Source organism: Struthio camelus, chromosome 15 (genome assembly GCF_040807025.1).
Source record: "Struthio camelus isolate bStrCam1 chromosome 15, bStrCam1.hap1, whole genome shotgun sequence".
Classification (NCBI taxonomy): Eukaryota; Metazoa; Chordata; class Aves; order Struthioniformes; family Struthionidae; genus Struthio; species Struthio camelus.
The window spans coordinates 5542638-5564315 of NC_090956.1; the positions used below are offsets into that span (position 1 = coordinate 5542638).

Below are 21678 nucleotides of genomic sequence, written 5' to 3' on the forward strand. Positions count from 1 at the left end.
TCGACCAACATAATGACAAGCAATAAAAGAGCTATGGTTTTCATTCTAAAACAAGTCAGAATGAAAAAAAATGCTGAGTAGGTACGCATGTTAATACTCCATATAATTAAATGCCCAGTTCTTCTCTTTGATACTCAAATACTCAATATAAATTTACAGTAAAACAGCATATTTGAATCTACACTACTATTGCTACTACTTACCAGTTTGGCAAATGGGTGTTATAAAGAACAGTGTTTACATGAATACCATTTTTCTTGGGTTCTCCTTTTCTTCCTCACAGACTGTGGTGAAGTATGGACAGCGTAGACTCTGTCCATATTTGTAGTTGTCTTCCAGAGCAGAAGCAGAAGCTTTCATCATGTAAGGTGCCCCAGGGAGCAGGGTGCGCACACCTAGCCACTCCCATCAATCAGAGAATAGCAGTACAGGCAGAGGCCAAAGTATGGGGCAAGGAGCTGCAGCAGCATCTGAACAGGAGCTGAGCAGCAAGTAGTAGATCCCCGAGTCAGGGGATCCTGTGCAGAAGGTGACAGGGAAGGTTGGAAGAGGTGGGTAAAAGATTTGCAGAAGGAAGAGGGCAAGATTTGGGGACTTCAGGAACAACTCTGGTGGGAGAAACTGGCAGTATCTGGAAAGGTGAAAGGCATGTAAGCGGAGAAGTGAGGAGAAGGGGATATGTATGAGCTGGGAACAGCCTGACAATTTGGCTGTGGGAGACAGGAATAGTTGGGAGGCAGGAATTACAGATAGAGAGGTCTCATGGAGCTCTGTATTAGCAAGAATTAAAAGCTGAGCTTTGGAGCAGGAAGGTGAGCTGCAGGCTTAGTGTTGATAAATGGTGGTTCTGGGGCAAAAGATGTAAAGAAAATAGGACTATGAAGAGCAGGATCTCTGGGTTAGGGTTACCAAGGGACAGCACTACCCCGATACCTTTATGTCAGACCGTCTATATACCTTTTGCCTCCTCAAGACAAGACATTTTTTCATTCTCTTCTACCATAGCCCTAGTTAAGTAATAGTAACAATTCTTGCTATGGATGTATCCACTACTGATCGCAGCTATTGGAAGTTATTGACATTGTACTTCTTCTTGATCATAAAATTTCAGCTAAAGTTATGAAAAAAACAAATAAATAAAAATGAAACGTACATAGGATTTTGAAAGTGTATTAAGAGCTTGTTGCTGCAAGACCTATTGGGAAAACAGAAAATGCAGCTGTCTAACAGCAGCCATTGAAATTTGTAAGTACCCCAGTAAACTCTGCTTCTTGTAGCTGCTAAGGCCTGTTTCAGTTCCCACAGAAACAGATGACAGATTGACAAAAATGAGATTTGACATTTTAAAATAATCAGTCATTTGAACTAGTGATTATTATAAAAGTATTGCATTCTTCTTCCAGTGAACAAGTATTATTACACTGGGAGAGGGAAGAAGAACACATGGCAGCTGGCAAACAGCAACAGAGTTGTTAAAATTCTTGCAAATGGTATTGGTTGCTTAATGACAACAGCAAATGCAGTTTCTTGAAAAATCATTGAGCGAAATCTATCAAAACTGTTGTTTAAACAGTGAATAGCCTTTGAGGTTTTGGAGAAAACATACAAAATGTTGTACAGATCTTATATTCAATGCTTTCAAGTGCATGTCACAAATAAGGTCTCCCTCATACCTCTTTGGAATTCAAGCAGCCAGGAATATACACGCTAGAAATTGCCGAGTCTAGAACCTCAGACCTTTCTGTTCTGGCTTTTGAGGGCATGCTGTGCTTTTTTTTTTTTTTTTTTTTTTTAAATCAATTACACTTCAGGTTCCAATACTGCAAACAGGCCACTACAAACACCAAAGCAAAAAGTGGGCAACGTTCAGCTTTCCAGTGACAGAAGAGATCCAGAGAGGGAGGCGTATCTGGGAGGGGACAGTGGCATTATGGGGGACTATAGTGGGATTTGAATTGAGAGGGTCAGTAAAATTTTGGATGAATAAACTACACAGGTGAGGCAGCTCAAGGAGCTGTAGGTGGAGGCTTCCCTGATCTCTTGGGGAGCCAGCTTTTGCTCCTATGGGACAATAGCATTTTCTCTGTCATGTGAGTGAAAGCTGAAGACCACCGTTTCCAGATCATGGTGTTCCCAAATCTTCCTCATCCCCCCTCTCCCTCTCCCAGGGTCTGGAACCCATTTCCCCAGGCCATGTCATCTCCTGGGTTCCTCTCTCCCCCTTTTCTTTCCTCCATCAGGGCTGGACAACACACAACTCATCTCTCTCCCAGTACCCACACACATGCACCTGCCTTGACCCAGCTAGAGTTTTCTTCACATGTCTGTGCTGACAGCATATATTAGTCAGATGGAAGAGGAGGAGAGGCATGGACTTTCTCCAGCATTTCCTTTCTTATCCTTTCCCCTTGCCACTGCTATGATGAAAATTTGCCTGATGATGTATGCTTCTCTTTTCCTGCCCTAGCAGCAGGAGTTTAAGGCTGAAGGTAAAGAGAATGAAGTTCAGGGAGCAGCTAATGACTGTGGTCACCCCAACAAATACATCCTTCTTTGTCTATATCTAGAATTGGTCCTGACATTAAAATGCAAACCAATAGATTTTTATGAGATTTTTTTTATACGTGTGTGTGTGTGTGTGTGTGTGTGTGTATCAAAATATCAGAAGAAAAGGAAGGGCTAACATGCAGCAGTCAAATAGATTTTACAAGAATATTTGCAGAGTTTGACTGTTTTTTCTTAATTTTAATTGCAAGATGCCTTTACCAGAGTTAAAAGTCATGCTTCTCATACAGATCAAATAGACTCAAGAAACATCAGACAGGGCATTTACAATCCATTTAAATTCATTTGGAATCTGTTAGATGAAGGCCAGACACAAAACAGCTAAGGATTCCACTCACAACTAAGGATCAGAGATAAGCCATAGGCAGGCTGCCAGTTTCTTCCTTTCTCTGCAGCATTAATTAATGTAAGGTCTGCTTCACATTTGCTTCCATGTACCAAATTCTTTAAATGCAAGCTGAATACTGTTAACAAAGCAGACTTGATGCAAATCAACCATTAAAGCCACGACATATCCCCAGTGTGCAAAGTTATGGTTGTTTTTCTGAATAAAATGAAAGTTTGCAATATGAAAATAAATCTGCCAAAACAATCGGCTCTTAAAATTATTCAACATAAATCATTATTATTAAATCAGAAACTTATGTGTCTTAACACCTTTATATATCATTACAAAATCCACTAGAATCTTGAGGAAAAACAGGATTTGTCTGTTTCTGTATCAAAATAAAATTAATAACCCTTCATAATATGCAGTCTGAAGTACTCACAAATGCATTTACTTCAGTCAGTTTTGATGAATAAAAGCCAATTGGTAAACACAAGAAATTACTGGCTGTAATATTTGATAAGTCACAAGGGTTTTGCATGTATTCCTATAAAAATATAGGCCTGTGAAGGTCCTGGTAGGGATTTGTTCACAGGGATCTGGAAACTTGCCACTTTTTAAGCAGAAAGCAGGAGCTTTATTTTGCTTATTTCCCCTTTAGTGACTGCAACACTTATAAGCACACATCTATCTTGGTTACATAAAAAAATAATTCAGTTTATGGAAAGAGCGGTTCAAAGAGACAGAATAACATTTTCAAAAAACAAAAAAACCTCACCCACACACATTACTTGTTAAGAAATTGATAAAGATATTGATGATTTATTCCTAATACCATAAATAGTTCTGGAAACGCAGCAGATTCAAGGAGTAAGTTCCAAATTACAATGACAATGAGTCTTCATATCTACCCACCTCTACATTGGACAGCATTTTCAGAAAAACTTAAATTGCAAACCACCTTTCAGGGAGTAAAACTATTATTAATACCTTATTCACAGTTCAGACTTTCTCTCTCAAAGTACATCAGGCCCCAGAAAGCAAACTCATAACTCAATTTCCTAGCGAAAGCAGTGATAACTAAATCATAGTTTAAGCCAAAAGGTTTCTTTCCAGGGACGCTCCCATCCCTTCCCCTTTGTTTTACAAATTCTAAATCTATGATTAATGAGCATGGTGACACAAAAATGATTTTGCTTTTCAAACATACTTGTCTTAAAAACCAATATCTAGTAGCCAGATTTTCTCTTAGGCAGTGATCTTTGAACTTTTATTGATATTTACAGCAGTTGAAGATTTGCACTGAGAGATACCATGGACAGTTGAGGCCCCTTATAACACAATATTACTTCCAAGTACCTACTCTTTTTCTCTCAGGAAATACAGATTTTATAGTGCTAGTAGAATAGCAGTAACTTCACTAGCTTTATAAAAATATATATGCGTGTATGTGTGTGTGTATATATAGATGTATATGTGTATATATATATACATAAACAAATTATGTTTTGGGACCCACATTTATAAAGAAACAGATAGGTCAAATCCCAAAATGCGACTTGCATGCCAAAGCGTACCTCATGGAAAGGATCCACTGTCAAATAAGCCTTGCTAAAAAGCATGTTCTTTGGCAGCAAGCCTGCTCTACTGTCTCTCTTCCATCCTGTGATGGGCTGTGTCCCTGTTACACACTCATCTCAGCACTCGCATGGTCCCCAAACACGACCTAGTCTACCTCTTCACCTACCCAGCATATGAGGTTGTACCCTGAAAGTTGAGAGGTGTGAATAAATTTGAGATATGTATTTAAAATCACTGGTGAACAAATTCTGAGCAGAGAGAAAAACAGTGTGTTTGAATCTTGATACGTCGAACAGCTTTAGAAAATAACCCTGGGATTTGTTTGTGCTGAGGTGTTAATGTTTTCCTCTGCTGAACACAGTAGACGTAACAGTACTCAAAACAGCCCACGGATAGTATCCAGGACTCCTCAAACTGAGTACTTGAGGAGATGATGGGAGATTTCCCTGCAGTTTTTCATACACATATGGGTCTTGAGGATAGCAGTAAAATGCCAGGCGAGATGTTTTCTAGTGCTGCCTGTTTGTTCCTTGAAGTTGAAGTTACTCAGTGCTTAAGTTTGTTTAAATAAATACTTGGGTGTTAATGCACCTCAGTTTAGGGAAATAATTTAATTCTACAAAATTTTCTTCATTCTCAGGTACTGAAAAGGTGATCTTAAAATTAATGTGATGCCTGTACACGGTCACATACCCACAGGTACTGACAGATAAAAACAGTTTACAATTTTCTCGTCATATCTCTTACAGATGAGAGGTGCCACTCCAGTTCATGCTGTTAGCTGACACGAGAGCTGTGCAAACCCTTTTTCTTTAAGGTATTGCTCAGCTAACACACTACAGACTTGACAGTCTCCGAATTTATTGTTTGCTAACGCTAATCATCACAATTTTAATTAAAGTATTATCTGCTATGTGTGAAAAGTAGTTATGTGCAACTAACGCAAGTTGTATGACAGGATAGAAGTTGTAGAGAAATGCATTGTTGGCACTGGAACTGCTCATAAAAAAATGACGTGGTGTTTGTTTTAAAAGTGAAAAATATACACATGGAGCATAAAGTGAGGTGTTACCATCAAGGCAAAACCTAATCTAATACAAATAGCAACCCCAAATCCAATATATTAGTTCTGTACCTTTTAGATTTCTCATCTTTTAAAGAACACTCAGTTGCAGCTATTGTTAGTGACGTTGCCAGTAATATATTTACAATTTTACCTTAACATAGTTAAAGTAAAACTTTACCTCAAGTGGCTAGTAAATCTGCACGAGCTTTGCTTATTATGTCATGGATGTCCAAAAACACAGCAGGTCCTGTGTAAGAGTTGCTTGGGCCTAACATACTTTCATTTCACAGTTTGCAGCACATTCAGTCTCCGTAAGAGATACTAAGGACCACGTTTGTTCACATGTATAATGAAAAGTCCTTATTACAAAAAAAATGTATTAGACTCATGTATACCTAAAGGCAATGAAATTCATCATCTGTCTGCCAAGACGAAGCACATTTGGTTCATTTACAGTTAACTGCGTGACAGAAGTCCACTTAGCTTTAAGGGCCACCACTCCAACAATGTCTTTATATGACAAAAAAGAAATTCTCTGTGCTGTGTCAGATAGAACTCCACCAGCAAAAAGTGAGCTAAGAAATCATTTAATGCTTCTAGTGAACTAATTATCAACACAGAAGCTGCAGAAAATCCTAAGAATAAATTTAAATCACAGAGAAACCACATCGAGGACATAAGTTTGACTGCTGTTACTTCTGGAGACAGTGTTGGTTTAAACAGCCACTGCTGCTTGCTGCCCTTTAAGTTATTGGAGCCATTTGGTGAACTGGAGAAGTACAGTAACAATGATATGCAACCAGCAGAAATGCTCATCCAAGTGCAGCTTACTAGGAAAAGAAAGATTTCATGTATGAATTGGCTTGGAAGTTGGCTTGGAAACATCATTATCAAGTAGTTCCCACAATTCTCAGTGCACATAACCTATCACAAAACAAAAAAGGCCCTAAAACTGCACACTTCACTTTCTACTTGAGGGACACGAGAGCACCTCAATATAACACTAAATACTGTCTACCTTAAAAATGCAAAATGGGTGATCATTTGTGAAAACAATGTACAACTGTTGATTTCTGGGCAGTATGATCAACTTACAATGCTGTCACTTAAGTTGCTGAATTATAAATATCTCAGTGTAAATATGTACTAACCTCTGCAGAAAGGTCTTCTGCATTCATTACACCTAGATGCAATAAACAGTCAATAAATCTCACTACTGAGCTATCAAGACAGAAAAAAGTTACTACAAGATTAGGCACATCAGTTTTAGCACACTGATCTAGAAGAAAAAGTACTTTTAACTGCAGAAAATTACTGAAGACAGTAAAAATGTCTTTACAGTCTAAGTTTTTTTCTTTAAAAACAAATCAACAATAAACGCATCGACTGCTAATGTGAGTCTTTTCAGTGAAAAAGTCCTTCACTTAGAAAAAGGTAAAAAATACTGTAAAAGGACTAAAGATTTAATTCCTTGCTATCACAACTAAAAGGCAATTGTAGACTTTGGTGGTGCTACTGTCCTTTGTGCATCTCGAAGGTACTGTGCACGCCCCATGCAGAGAGAAAGTCAAATGCTCTCTGCTTTTACTCTGATGAAGTACACCCAGGCAAGGAAAGCTGAAGACTTGACATCTCAGGGTAGCAATCTCTTTTGACACAGTTACCTTTAGAGGGGCTATTGTTTTCTGTAAGACGTGAAGGGAAACAGGTGGAAACATCCCATCAGTCAATTCACTGGAATACACAGCAGTTCTTATTTCACATTAGTCTACTGGTACATTTGGAAAACATTTTTACATGTAGATGTTATGCAAAGTCTTCTAAAACTCCTTGCGAAATTATCATTGGACATAATAATAAAAAATATCACAGATCCTAATTCCTCTCTTTATTTTCTTTTGCTGTTGTTGATAATCTCTTGCTCTTTTCTCCTAGATTCTCAACTTCACATCTTTCTAGCATGTATATAGCTTCCTTCTGACGATCCACAAACAGCCCTTTAAATTAACAAATTGAGACTTTGGTGAAAGAAAATGCAGCAAAGCCAAAATGAATATATAAACCCACTGTACTAAGGGGAGGGGGAGAATTTTAGGTCTTAAATTTTTAAATACACACCGTCATGCCGTAACAACTCTGCTGCGGGTGTGTTAGTTGCCCTATGTCAGAAATTATATCAATAACCCCATGACTACATGTAGGCCATTTGCTTCACATGCATATACTACAGAGGGATTTGCTCACATCTTCACATCAACCCACTCATTTAGGAGGAAATTTTCATTTTTACCATGAAAAGCTTATAAAAATAACAGTCGTTTTCCTAATTTATATTTGGGGGCTTTAAACAAATGTTAAGGCATCAACACAGCTAAAATAGGAATTAATACCTAATTATTCACTGCAAAGTTGAATAAACCTTTCCACCAGGAGTTACACTGCCAGTTAAATTAAACAGAATATGCACTGTGCGAGAAAAAAAAAATTACCAACATCTTAAAAGGAACTTCCTCTTACACAACATCACAGCTGTGTGCACTCACATAGTAGGAATACCATTTTGACTTTTCCCTTAGAAGACACTGTGAAACCTAAGCTATTCACAGAATCAAAACGTTTTTCCCCCAGCCTAAAAAACTGACACTCTTCAGCCTAACAACCAGTAAGAGAAATAGGAAATTGGTCCACTACATCTGCTCGTCAGGATTCAAGAATATCTACTAGAACCATCCACTGTGTTAAGGTGCATAATTAACACAGAGAAGGCACAGAACAAATAATAGTCTTATTTCATATACTTGTAAGGTATCTTCAAAAATACATATATATAGTTATGCCAGAATTTGTTGACAATTCAGTAATGTATCTTTTGCTATCTTAGTTCCCTAGAAGCATGCTATTATTGGAATGCTGAATAGCTTTAAAAGAAACACTGGCAGAGCTTCTCCCCACCTGCCAAACGTCTGTATGCATTGCAAGACAGATATCAGCATTCACCTCCTTGAGAACGCTAGGTAAATCCTACCAGCCACTTAAATGCCGCTCCGGAAAAGAGCGTAAGCATTCTTTTTTTTCAGAATTGCTCCTTACTTTTCACCTTTCAAATTTCTCAAATAATGACAACTCAGCACACGTATCCATCTCAGTTTCTGCATCAGTGAGATGAACTCATTCTAAGGGTGACAGCAGCCCTGTACTCCAGTCATCAGGATCATTAACACCTCTCACCTTAGAAGAGGTCTAAGAAGTTGGGTGCAGTGCTAAGTATCTGTAAGTAAAGGTTTTTGCATTAATAAGAGTCTACTTGACCACCTACTTGAGCGAATTGTTTTCTTAAAAGTTGCTACAGAAAAAAAACCATGTCAGTGCCAACTTTGTCTGTATTCAACACGCGCTGATGAAAAATTATTGTGTGCCATAACTACCTCTACTGTCTTCATTTTTATCACTGTTTATTTCCTCAGTCTGCATACAATGCAGTGATGTCACTCTTAGGAACCATTACTTGTGGTGGTCCTGTTCCCCCCCCCCCAGAATGTAATGGGTAGACCTAATAGCCTTGGAGCTGCCCTGGCATTGACCCCAAAGAGGTAGACCTGTTGTCCCATCGACATCGATAGGAATCGGGAGAACAAACCCACGCGGAGGGAACACCTGGCACCTGTCAATCAAGGGAACAGCCGAGAATACGCCGGAACCATCGCGGGCTTGCTGGAAACATCATGTGATAATAGATGACTACACCCCCAGTTTGACCATGACTATATACAGGCGGCCGCAAACATCTGGGCTTTGAGACTGCCTGAATGGAAGCAGCCGGCCTGTGAAAGCAACGTGACAAACCGTGACATTACTATAGCTGAGTAGCTGATTGATTTGGCAATCAGGATTTTAAAACCTTTATATTGATTTAGCAACATAAGGTACTTTTAATCAGTTTAAAGAGCATCCATACAAGGTGGTTGCCTCAATCTAACCGGATCAGTTGCTAAAGTGATCAGTTAAATGGATGCACCTTTGTGTGCACAGAAGGCATGACCTGAAATGCACATCTTGCTCATCAGAGAAGAAATAGAGTTCCCACGAGAACGATATTTTTCATTTCTAACAGTTTTATGCCTAAATGTACATCCTCTCTGGGTCTCAGGTTTCATGTACTTCTAGGGCTGCCATGTTTACTTCCAGAATTTTACAGACAGCAATATGTGAGTTGGTGCTGTATGTTTTTTCTAATAGCTTGAGGAAGCAGTAGACCTACTGCACATAGATTGCACAGATGACTGGTATGCGCAACATAAGTTTGGAAACCGACAGATTTATCAGGCTTACCATACTACATATAAACTTAAAAGGAGGTTCAAAATTTCAGCACCTGTACTTCCACTGCAAAAGTGTTCAGAACTTCCTCTGCAGCCTAGATAAAAGTCCTAAAAAAATCCTTTTGGACAAAATATCAGAGTACGGAAATAAAACACATGGGGGAAATTTTAGATACATTCCAACCCTACCATAGAACAAAGTTTCATAATTCTCTCATTGGTAAACAGTGCCATAGTGCTATGAACTACCGATGATTTTGACCTAACAATCCCAATAGGGTAGGAGTAAGAGTAGGATTGTAGATTATCAAATACACTTACATATATGGCTATTAGAAATTTTCCTAGACTGTAAGGGGACCTACATTGAACTCGTTTCCAGATATTGCAAGCAGGCCCTTGCCTACATCACTCTGTTGCCCACTTATACTTCCCAAGCAGCAGTCTGATACTTGGATAACAAGGCTTCTTTGCAATTTTTTTGATTTGTGTATTGCCAGCATTGACAAAATAAAATTTGTATCATGTCAGGATTGAAGGAAGTAGATTCTTAATGGTTATTAACTCAGGATTTGTCTCTTAGGTCTCTTCAAGAGATCAGCCAAAAGAACATTGTTTCATTCTCCAGCTTGCTTCCCATCAAATTACTATTAAACTATTCATAAATTACTACATAGTTGTTTCACATTCTTGCAATACTAATTTTAGCAGTTTCAAGGAGCTTAGCTAAGATACTAGCTTTTGTGTTTAAGAAATGCATGTGAGAGGCAGTAAAATATACAGTACGGATTAATAAAATTAAAATCCAAGAAGTTTTCTCTTTCTTATATAAACTCTAAAGATTCAGCAGTCCTTCTGGAACTTAGCAACATCTGAGTACCATCAGTTCCTAGCATCTCTATCCCTTTGAATATGTGAAAATGTAATTCATAGAATTAAAAAAAATTTACAATTTTATTCTGAGGAAAACAGTATAAGCATAATTCCATGTAAATATTCAGCCCTACCTGTTTAAAAACAAACAAACAAAAAAAAGCACTCAGTATTCATTAAGTTAGCCCATTCAAGTAAATATAATTGAGAGATGAGCATTCACTTTTCCAAAATGTACCATGAAAATGAATAGAGTGAAGAGAGGGCAGACGTTCTGCATATTCATTCCCTTATGCTGCACCAGGAACATTAAAATCACATGAATTATTTTGTCAAACTGCTTAGGAAGTTCATAGCTGGTATTAAAATAGACATTTATCTCAAACTTAGTATGAGCTATGCTACTTTATTCTCTTTAAATCTTAATTAGTGTACTTAAAATGTAAGTTAGGTTATCAAATGTAGTTAATCATATCTCAGGGTGGGATTTTTTGTTTGTTTGTTTGTTTTAACTTTACATCAACTTACATTCTGCTGCTTGGTATAATCTTGTGCCCATCTCTAAACCATGTCACTTGTGGTCTTGGATAGCTGAATATATGCAGGAAGTTTAGAACTGCAGCTTGTCCTTCAGTCACTGTTTCTCGCTGGTTTGTGTCCATAAAATTTCCCATATCTGCAAAGAAAAATTATACTAAGAGTCACAGAAGTTCTTGTATCTCGCCCTCTTTCTTCTCAGGGGTCAGAGAAAGAAATAACTGTTTTACAACAGTCATTAGCATTGCTATAATTAGGCAATATGACACAACAGATCATGAAACAGCGCTGATTAACACAGATTTGGGTGAGCAGTAAGGCATAAGGCAGAGTCAAGTGCTGCTAGCGCACACAAGAAGTGCATCAATCAGCAACACTGCATAGTCTTAGTGATCTTTTGCAATATTTGAGTCTGTTTTTAACTGAAAGCGACATTTTGATAGGGAACTTTTTTAAATATATCCTTGTACCACATAAAAGAGCTTATTGTGTGATGCAAAGGAATGCAAATGGTATATATCATTTTATCAGTTTTTTTAATCATGATATTTTTCCTTCTATCTATAGTTACACACATAGACAAAGCAGCTGCATCACTTACAGTCAAGCCAGTCTACAGTCCGATCTATGCAAGCAGGTCATAAAGGCCAAATGGATATTAAAATAACAAGGCTAAAGTTATGTCGGTATCTATTAGTTCTTCTATGATGTAAATAGTGCATCTGGATCTTTGACATTTACAAAGGCATCAGTAGTATTACACAGTAGGTTTTAATAAGTATTTTAATGGAAGAAAGAAACCTCTACAATGGCAGAACCTCTGCCTCTGAAGAAGTGTTCATTTCATAGACAAGTTCATATGTCTATGGAGTCTTTGTTAAAAATTCAGTAAATGCTTTTCTCTTGTTTTTCTTCTGCCTTTTGTATCTTATTTCTATTCATTAAAATAAACAAGTAGGAGCCTACAGCCCTATTCACTCTCCAAAGAGCTTGTATGCATTTTAATTTGCTTTAAACTGAGAAGCTGACACACAGAGAACTCTTCTGGTTTCCTCCATTGAATTCTTCTTTTGTTTGTTTGTTTGTTTGTTTGTTTAGGTTTTTTTTTTGTTTGGTTGGTTTTTCTTAGGACCACATGAATCCTCACAAGTTCTCTAGAGCAGAAAGGGATGCAAGGGAGATAGATGCATACAAGTCTACTATCAGGTCTGTGGATGGAAGGAGATAAGAAGAGACAGAACAAGAGCAGGAATTAAAAACACATGGTATTTTAAAGAGGCTTTAATCATCTTTGTGATTTTCAAGTTATTTATTCAGACATAATCAGCACTGTACTTCCTTTGTTGCTCCATATTTCTCACAACTGTAATCGGATCACCTACTTGAAAAGAAGTTTCAAACCGTGTAGGTGGATCTAATTAACTTCACTGTCATATCATTATTCTAGTCTTCACAATCCAAGAATTTTTAAGCCAATTCTGTAATTAAGATTTACTCAGTAGTTTTCTTATAAATATCTGTTCCTATTCAGTTAAGTAATACTTTAGCATGGGTTGAGAACATTTTTTAAATTATTTAACAAGTTTGCTGCTGCTTCAGAGATCTAGGACATGGTAAATACCTCAGATCTTTCTCAATGCACATTATACTTGTGACTTTTGTATTTTCACTACATATCTTAAGTTTTTTAAAGTTTATTAGGAAACATTTTATATCTAGTGGAACAAAGTACCCATATAGTACCTAATGTATAGTTCCCTGTAACTCTGAAGGACTGGACAAGATGACCTAAACCCTTTGAATTCTGTTTTCCGATATATTTTTTAAGAATACAAAAGTAAATTATGGTAAAATATGAGGTACTTCATTATGCCCATATAGCTTAACACAATTTATTTAGATAGAAAAATGTTAAAATATAGAAAATAATCATAGTAGCAATAGTTATCCCAGATAGAAGAGAAGGAGGATTCTTAAAACTCATAGCACATTTCCATCTGTGGGGAAAACAGGGCAAGTCTGAGTGCTAAGTTTCACTATAGGAACCATACAGGTCACTGTAGGACCAAGACCAAGAAGAATCTGCCGTCTCATAAGATCTTCTTTACTTTGTCTCAATATCTTTATCAGTGAAAATAAATTTAAAAAAAAATTCTTAATTCAGACAGAGAAGTCTCAACAAACAGTTCTTCAGCCTTGTTCAGCCATGTAGACGTACAATTTAAACAGGAAAAAATTAAAAAACAAAGAAAAGGAAAAAATTATAATTCTTTCTTTCTCAAGAACAGCCAAACACTCAAAAGAAAAATCATGGAAAAACAGAGTGCTTTACTGCAAATCTTTCCCTCATGCAGAAGGGAAAAAGGCTGTCTTTTCAGGAGACAAAATCCCTTAGCAGTGTTATCAAGGTAAAGTATTCCTGTGTCGCCTCCTTACTAAGATTCCCGCAAGTACTTCCTCAGAAATTGTGCCCTCCACTGTGCCAGTACAACTGCATGCATAGCAGCGTAGGGAATCTTACTGGGGGTAACAAACTATTTTACCAAACCCTACAAAATAACTGTTGCTTTTCAAAAGCTGTTGGATGAGTTTCCCAGTCCACAGCTGCATGCACAACTTCTCCTGCTCAGCCTAAAGGGATAGCGTGCCACACTGCAATACAAGAGTGGGAACACTTGGTGAGAAGGAGAAGAAAATGGTTATATGTCACTCCGGTACTGCTGCCAAACCATTTGTCCCCTGAAACCACACCTGTAGATACAACTTCAGAGGCATCTAGGCTGATCCACTGGCTCACTACTGCAGAAAACGCAACGTCTCACCCTCACCTTGCCCTATCCTTCCTGCTCCCATCTTCCCCTTCTGACCTTGTTAGACATCCACCCTCCCCTTCACAGCTGTGCACCCTTGCACCAGCTTCCAGTTCCTTCTCGCTGGCTTGGTATAATTGACTAAAATAGAAGAAAAATATTCAGAAAAATATCTCTGATGGTCTGACGCACATCAGAGCAAGCACAAGATCAGTAGGAGGAGTCCACAGCAAAGGCATAACGGGTGGGGGAAGGCAGGGGAGTTAGAGCAGGAAATGCTCTAACTCCCCTGCCTTTTGGCAGCAGTGAATTTTTAGACTGGCTCCCAGCATCTTTGAAACAATATCACTGAGAGTGCAAACATTTAATTATTGATATAGTCACACAGTTTACTTCAATATAGGAAGCTGGTGAACATGAGATCAAAACCTTTACAGTAGCATCTGTAACTGTTTTTATTTTAAAGTGCAGAAAATTCCAAGTAACTTCCTTCATGACATAGTTATTAATTTTCATCTGTTCCTTGGAATTGGTTTTCTAGTAAATAACTCAGTTTACCTCCTAAATTCCACATATGAAGTGACATTTGCTACTACTAGTTTTACAGATATTGACCCTGAGGAAGATCAATCTGACCATGTAACACATTGCTAACCTGAAATATATAAATCTCTCTTTTTAAAAAATATATGTACTTCAAAGAAAGAATAAAGTCTAATTTTCTGATGAATTCTGATCCAAGTTATTTGGATTATCTTTTCTATACATTAACAGAATGTTAATTTTTTAACAGAAAAAAATGAAAATAAGACTGGACAACCATTTACTACACAATGCAATTTAGCAGTGACACTAGAGAAAGTCATTTTAACATTTCCAAATGAAAGTCAGATATCAAATTAGATGTCAGCTCCAGAAAATCTTCCACAGTCCATACTGAGGCGGAACAAACACTGGAGAATTTGGTTCAGAAAGGTATTCAGAATAGACTCCTAAAGTTTGATCAGCAAGGTTTTGGCTGTGAAACAACTATTAATTTTGTAACATAAGAATTATGTTCCGAAATCTTCATAGAGCTACTCCTCCACGCTGTTTTCCTTCAGATACCTTCTCCCTGTCTTTTGGGCTTTTGTTTTCTTTGCCTTTGTTCATCTCTGTGTCTTCAAGGAAGGGTATAAGAGTTTTCTCTTTTCCTACAGCTGTCTCCAAACAATCTCCTCCTGTCTTGATGGCTTTGAATCGTTCAAAGCTTTGCTGAAAACTTAACATTGCACCACTCTGAACTTGTTTCCCAGATTATAACTATATTAAATGTGAAATTTTCTTGTATTTCAATAATTTTCAAATATGATCGCTAATAAATTTTCAGATAAAAACTAGCACGTTTTATTGCTACGTTGTTTTTGACGTATGAAAAAATCAGTTAGCTAATGAAACACAAAATAACTTCTATTCGAACATACATGCCACTTGAACTTCCGATCTTCTTTGCAGCAATGCCCCCATCCTGTTTCGTACAACACACTGATAAAAACCAGCATCAGACCTCTGCAAAGCTGGGATGATGTACCTGTAAGACACAAATACAGAATTATACTATGTCTACAAGCAGATCAATGCTGCTTGATATAGCATTTCTTACTTCTCCTCTACTAATTTACATGCAGCATGTCATCACTGACCTCAAGCCACAATATTTGCTGTACTATATTTTAGAAAAAAATATTTGAATTGCATAAAAAACCCTTTCAGCTTAAAATCCACATTTGATAAATACTGATTAGTCTCCACAATTTGCCTTGACATATGCACTTAAACGTTCTCCTTAATTTATCTACCTCATTCATAAAGTAAAGATACCTTATATTTTGCCCAGAGGTGGCACAACAAAACTACAATCTAAATGTAGTCAACAGGAAAACTTACAAGAAACATCAAAACTCTCCAATGAAAAAAAGATGTTTAGTAAGCTGTGTGACCAACTCAACTCAGAAGAGCACTGGAAAAGACATAGCACACTGTACATTGCATTTGTTTTGCCCCTGAGTATACTTAAAAGGTCATTTAGTCCACTAAGGTTTGCCTTCCTCATTCAACTATATCTGATAGCCCAGCTTGAAAATGAGCTGATAGGTACAGTTTTAATGTGAACAAAACATAGAAATAATATAGATAATCCTGCATTAAACAGACATTAATCGAAGTGCATATTTCCCCAAACACCTTCAGAGACCTTCTGGTAGGATTAATGAAAGTCTTTATGAAAAGATATGGAAAATAGTATTGCTGAATTTTAATTTTCAAAATTTTATTCTACTACAGAAGGCTTCTCATCTCATACTTACACATACTATACACACCCACATACACAGCTAATGTGTGAACAGAATCAGATGGTATCAAAATGAAACTAGATTTCTTCCACCTCCTTAAGTGACAAATGAAGCCTATAATCACTGCATTGTAACTATGACCAAATACACAATAGAAAATAGGTCACACAACCTGAGACCAGTGAATTAGAACACCAGTACCACCAAAAAATTCCCAGAAAGCCCTGACTTCCAAAGTAGGCAATTGTGTCACCTGTTTGTCTCTGTGCATCCTAGCCTACTCCTCTGCAGCCTGCTTTGGAGCAACTGGCAAATTTTTCTTCCAGGAATTATGACAATTTCTAGCAAATTAGACAGGGAAGACTCAAAACAGTGCCTTCTTCACCCTCCCGTTCTCACTAAACTTAGGGAAAGACAAGGAGGACACATCAGGTAGGACTGTTCTATCCGGAAGTAGTAAATGAGATGATTAGCACACAGATACTTGCTGGCCAACTCCGACTTGGCCGTGCTGCCTCCTGCCTGATGAGTATGCCTTAGGTGAAACAGTGAGAAGCTAGATGACTATACAGGGCACAGGACACACATCAAGAGAGAACTAGGCTTCCTTAGTTCCTTACAGGATTCTTTCTTTACTAATTATATGACTGCTGCAAAACTTCACTAGTCAAAAAACCTGACAAAAGATATTGACAATTCATTTTTATAGCTAATTTTACTAGAGAGTTTATAGCTTTATAAGCTTTTCTCCTTCCCCTAACAACTCAGTATTGTACTTGGCTAACATTTATTTTTCTACTTGCCTATTAAATGGAACCAAAATTAAAGGCTCTTTGCTTCGGTATTCTTCTGTACTAAGACAGTAACAAACAGTTAGTTATTCTGCCGTTAAAGAGAAAACAAACCTACTACATCAGAAGTGTGCTACTTTGGTTTTCTTCTCTGACCTACTCCTATTTCAGCAGGGAAAGATTCTTAATGTGTTGCCTACAGAAAAGACAATCTTTTAAAAATTTACACTGCACATGTCATCTACGTTGGAAATTCCAGCACAGCCCATTCCTACCAAACGGCTGGCATCTCAGCGCATCTACTCGGCAACAGTCTGCAGGTAAGGCAAGCAAATGGGCACCGTGCGGAAGACGAACGTGGAAAATGCATGATTGATTTTTTTCTGGGTAATACTGCAGCAGGATACACACAGATTGTGAGTCAAAGAACAAAGGCAGGAGTCTGAAAAGTATTTTGGAAGGGTGATCTAAGAGGTAAGATGCAACAGGGAAGGCAGGAAAATCTGAGGGAAAAGTTAAAAGGAAATGAAAATGGTTTGGCTGGTGCATTGCCTGCAAACGGGACAGGAGAAGGAAGAATGCTAAACAAACTGAAATACAAATACGATGGCAACCTTATCACATAGGACCTTAAGAGAAAAGATATGACTATAAGCTGATGCAAAGCTCCTCACAGACCTAGGAAAGTGACCACTGATCACAAGAAACTGAAGTTTTTGCCAACTTCGGTTACTCAGAGCTTGTTTTAAAAGAAGTTAATTGACTAGACTTTTCAGAACAATGTTCTGTGAAAGCTTTTGAAGAGCATACACTTGTTCCTTCATAGAAATATCTTCTCTTTTTCTGACAAAAACATCAAAGAAAAAACTACATTGGAAGAAGAAATGGATTCAAATGTTCTAGTTGCAAATTTCAAAATGTAATCATAAAAGGAAGCCTAATATCTGGAAAGGTCTAACATAGGCTTACTACTTTTTAGGTTTAAGCTTACAGTAAAGATGTTAATGGAGTCTCAGGCTTTACATAGAAATCCTAATTTTGACATTTAAGGAACAAATCCTATATAGAATCTAAAATTCTACTAAAATTAGGAGAATTAAATAATGAAAGTAACAAAAGAGGATAGAGAATATATTTATATTATTTGAGACTAACTGGATAATACGAAAAAATGGATAAGAGATAAATAGATATTGATTTAATTTCTAATTCTGTGTTTACAATTGTAAGCAGTCTGCATCTCAGATGTCTAATTTTTTCCTTTTTTTTAAACATACTTTTCTATTCAACCCACACTAAAATACTGCTTCCTGTGCTAAGCTTTCATAATTCAACGTGTTTTCTGATAGGCAAAAAAGAGAGAAAAATAATTCTTTCTAAATTCAAAATAATTTCTTCCATGGATTAAATGTATATCAAATGTAACATAGTTTTTCTGGCATGTGTGTGTGTGGTTTTTTTTTTCCCCAGTGACAAGACATCTATTTGCTTTAATTTTATCTGTGCTGTAACTTCCAAGATAGAAGAACTTTCCACTGTCAAGATGCCAGAAGGCCACTAAAGGCTTCTGGGGACTTGTGCAAGTAATTTAGAAAGTCAGTTGATTTGCTTTGAGTGGTACAACCAACTAGAAACTAGCTGTTTAAAAAGTTTCCACAGAAAGATGCAAAGCGACACGTGTGAAAGAAAGCTTCAAGGGAAGTCCTCCAAAACATAAGTAGTGCTCCATCAGAGGTATAGCGATGAGCCAGAGTTTAAGGACGAAATGTTATTGAGCACCTAAGGAAAAATGCCAGCAGAAGCTTTCTTACAACTTTCCAATGTTTTATTCCTAATTTTAAATGCTGTCAGAGTTGAAAATCAACCTATAGGATACAGGTTTTCAAAAGCCCTGATTGTGAAGACAGTAATGAATTAAAATTAAACATGTTTTCTTAGCTAGTAATATAGGTTAGTATCTATTCAAATATTTTAACAAGGGAATTATGCATCTGCCGATCTAACTTTTTATACAGGATAAAATTACAATGTGCCTAATTTTAAAAACATATATTTAATAAACACACTTCTTTTTTTTTTTTTTTAAGTTGTTTGGGAGAAAATTGTGCTACTGCTTAAACATAACTTTGGTTTGTTAAATTCAAATAAATTAATATCCTCAAGGCCACAAAGTCAACTATGGAAGCCCCAACTAATCTAGAACTTGCTTTCAAAAAAACAGCCCCCCCCAAAGCCCCCAAATGAAGAAAAAGTCACTGTCTTAACTTCAAACACTCTTAATTTATACTAAATAGCCAAAACAACTACTTCAATCAGCAATATTAATTTGTTTTTCAATACAATACATGTATCCCAGACCACAGCGAATTTAAGGTTCTTTCATAAATATTTAATACAAACTAGTGTATGCACAGTCACTATAAAAGCTAGGCTGTGCATACCTAATCATCATCTTTATACAAAGAAGAGCCATTCGTTCAGGGTCACCAGTGTCAAGCAATGGTATGCAAAGACTCCAATTTGTTCTTTATTTGTTTGGTGTTTTATAATAAGCTTTGAATATTTTCATCCTGTTACAATATAGGCATTACTTTAACTAAGAACAATAACTAATATCAATTACTGGAAATCTTTGATTGATAAATCAACCTGCAGCTGAAGTCACTTACATAAGAAAGATTCATGCATTTAAACAAAACACCTACCTACCTAAAAGAACTGCAGAACAAACTATCACGGGGTCCAAGTTTAAAGTTTGCAACTGGAATTTTTAAGTCTAAGCACATCCTTTCTTGCTTTCATTCATCCTATGTCATTTACTCCTTTTTGGAAGACTACATGCCTGCTAAAGCAGCAAAGCTTAAAGCTTTCTCTTCCTACAGAATCAACATCCTGTTTGGCTTATCTTAGACCGTGGCAAGGAATTACAAATTAATAATAGGGCTGCAATATTTAAATTAACATTTTCTATCAGTGTTAGTGTAATTATTATAAGCTAATATTTTCCTATCTTCTTAAGCACCTCTGTAGCAAATGTTTAATTAGAAATGGAAACAAGAGCAATATAAAAAATGCAAAATGAATAAATACGCCTTGCATCATGACCTGAAATTCACTAGAGTAAATTAACTATACCGATAAGAAACAAGGTACTGTGTGTACAGATATGCATGCATACGTACATACAGCTTGGGAAAGATGTTCCAATACACTGATTCTACCTCATATTGCAATACACAGTAAAATTATAACTTTAGGTCCTGGTGAGTTTATTAAGGATGTGCACATATCTAATAAATGCCTCAGCATTCTGATCTTAAGTTTCAAAATGTCATACATTCTCAGGTTTCTTCCAGTATCATAAAACGTTAAGTCCCTTAGCCTGCCACATCTACAAAGCTCGAGTTTGCTTTTTGTTATCATTTCATGTTCTTGCCCTCCCATAAGGTTGCTTTCTCTTACTTTCTCAGCATTTTACATGGATAAGAGCTGTTGTCAGCTCCTTCTACCAAGAAATTCCAATAGACTTTGTTCTTGTTGATCAAAACACTGGTATGAACTGCAAGTGATGCTCAAACTTTCTGTGAAGAATTGTGCTATTAGAGACTTCTTTTATTTCTAGAAAGACTCACAAATCTCTTCTATAAACTGAACGTTATGATATGTGTATGGCTCAAGATATCGGCATATTTCCAGGCTTGAACATAACAGTTAAAGTAAAGACACACCCCTTAGAGTTTCTGAATTTGAACAAAATTTGAGAAGTGCAGAAGTTGCATAGATATTAGATTTCTATATCCCAATTAAGGCTCCCAACAAGGAAAATGCAGACAAAACTCAGCCTTTTTACACTTGCGTGCTTGGCCAGCCATCTACTGCCTATCAGCAAAAATGTAGCTCTGATTAGCACAGCATGTTTTTTCTCTTGCCTGATGGGTTGCCTTGAAGAACATGGAGGGAACAAATGAGGTCCAGGGAACAAACTACACAGATCCATAAAAGGTTGTTAAACTACAGGATTAATTTTCATGTTCTCAGAAGTGAAACCAGAAGTTTTTTATTTTATATATATAAATATATATCTAAGTGTGTATAAACATATATATAATACAAACTAGACCCCATTCTTGTATTTCTATACCTCCTTATTGAAAAGGATGCTTCCATTGAGCTTAGTTCTCTTTAAGGACGAGCAACAAATCAGATATAACGTTTATCTAATGTTTGCTCTGCTTTCAAGACACTATAGGTGGTAAAGAAGCAAAATACCTAGAATAGCAGACAAATATAAATTAAAGTGACAGTGCACCCTTTTTCTTTTGATTCTGAACAGGAAAACCTTAATCGTTTCGACACAAAAAACATCAAGGAATATGCCCACTCTTTAAAATAAATTTACATGAGTTTACATCTCCCACAAGAAAGGATTGTTGCTACTTTGAAGTTTTTATGTTAGGACCTCTGTTTTGGAACAT

General features: G+C 36.8%; 1 protein-coding gene across 5 annotated transcripts in view; it reads right to left on the bottom strand.

Moving 5' to 3' along the window:
* SDK1 (sidekick cell adhesion molecule 1) overlaps nt 1-21678 on the bottom strand; it is a 430635-nt gene that overhangs the window by 276544 nt on the left and 132413 nt on the right. For all 5 annotated transcript variants that reach the window (XM_068908486.1, XM_068908485.1, XM_068908487.1 and 2 more), the window contains 2 exons: nt 15543-15649; nt 11261-11408 (listed from right to left, as the gene is read on the bottom strand). In XM_068908486.1, the coding sequence (XP_068764587.1) occupies nt 11261-11408; nt 15543-15649 (255 nt within the window). The remainder of the gene's footprint in view (nt 1-11260; nt 11409-15542; nt 15650-21678) is intronic.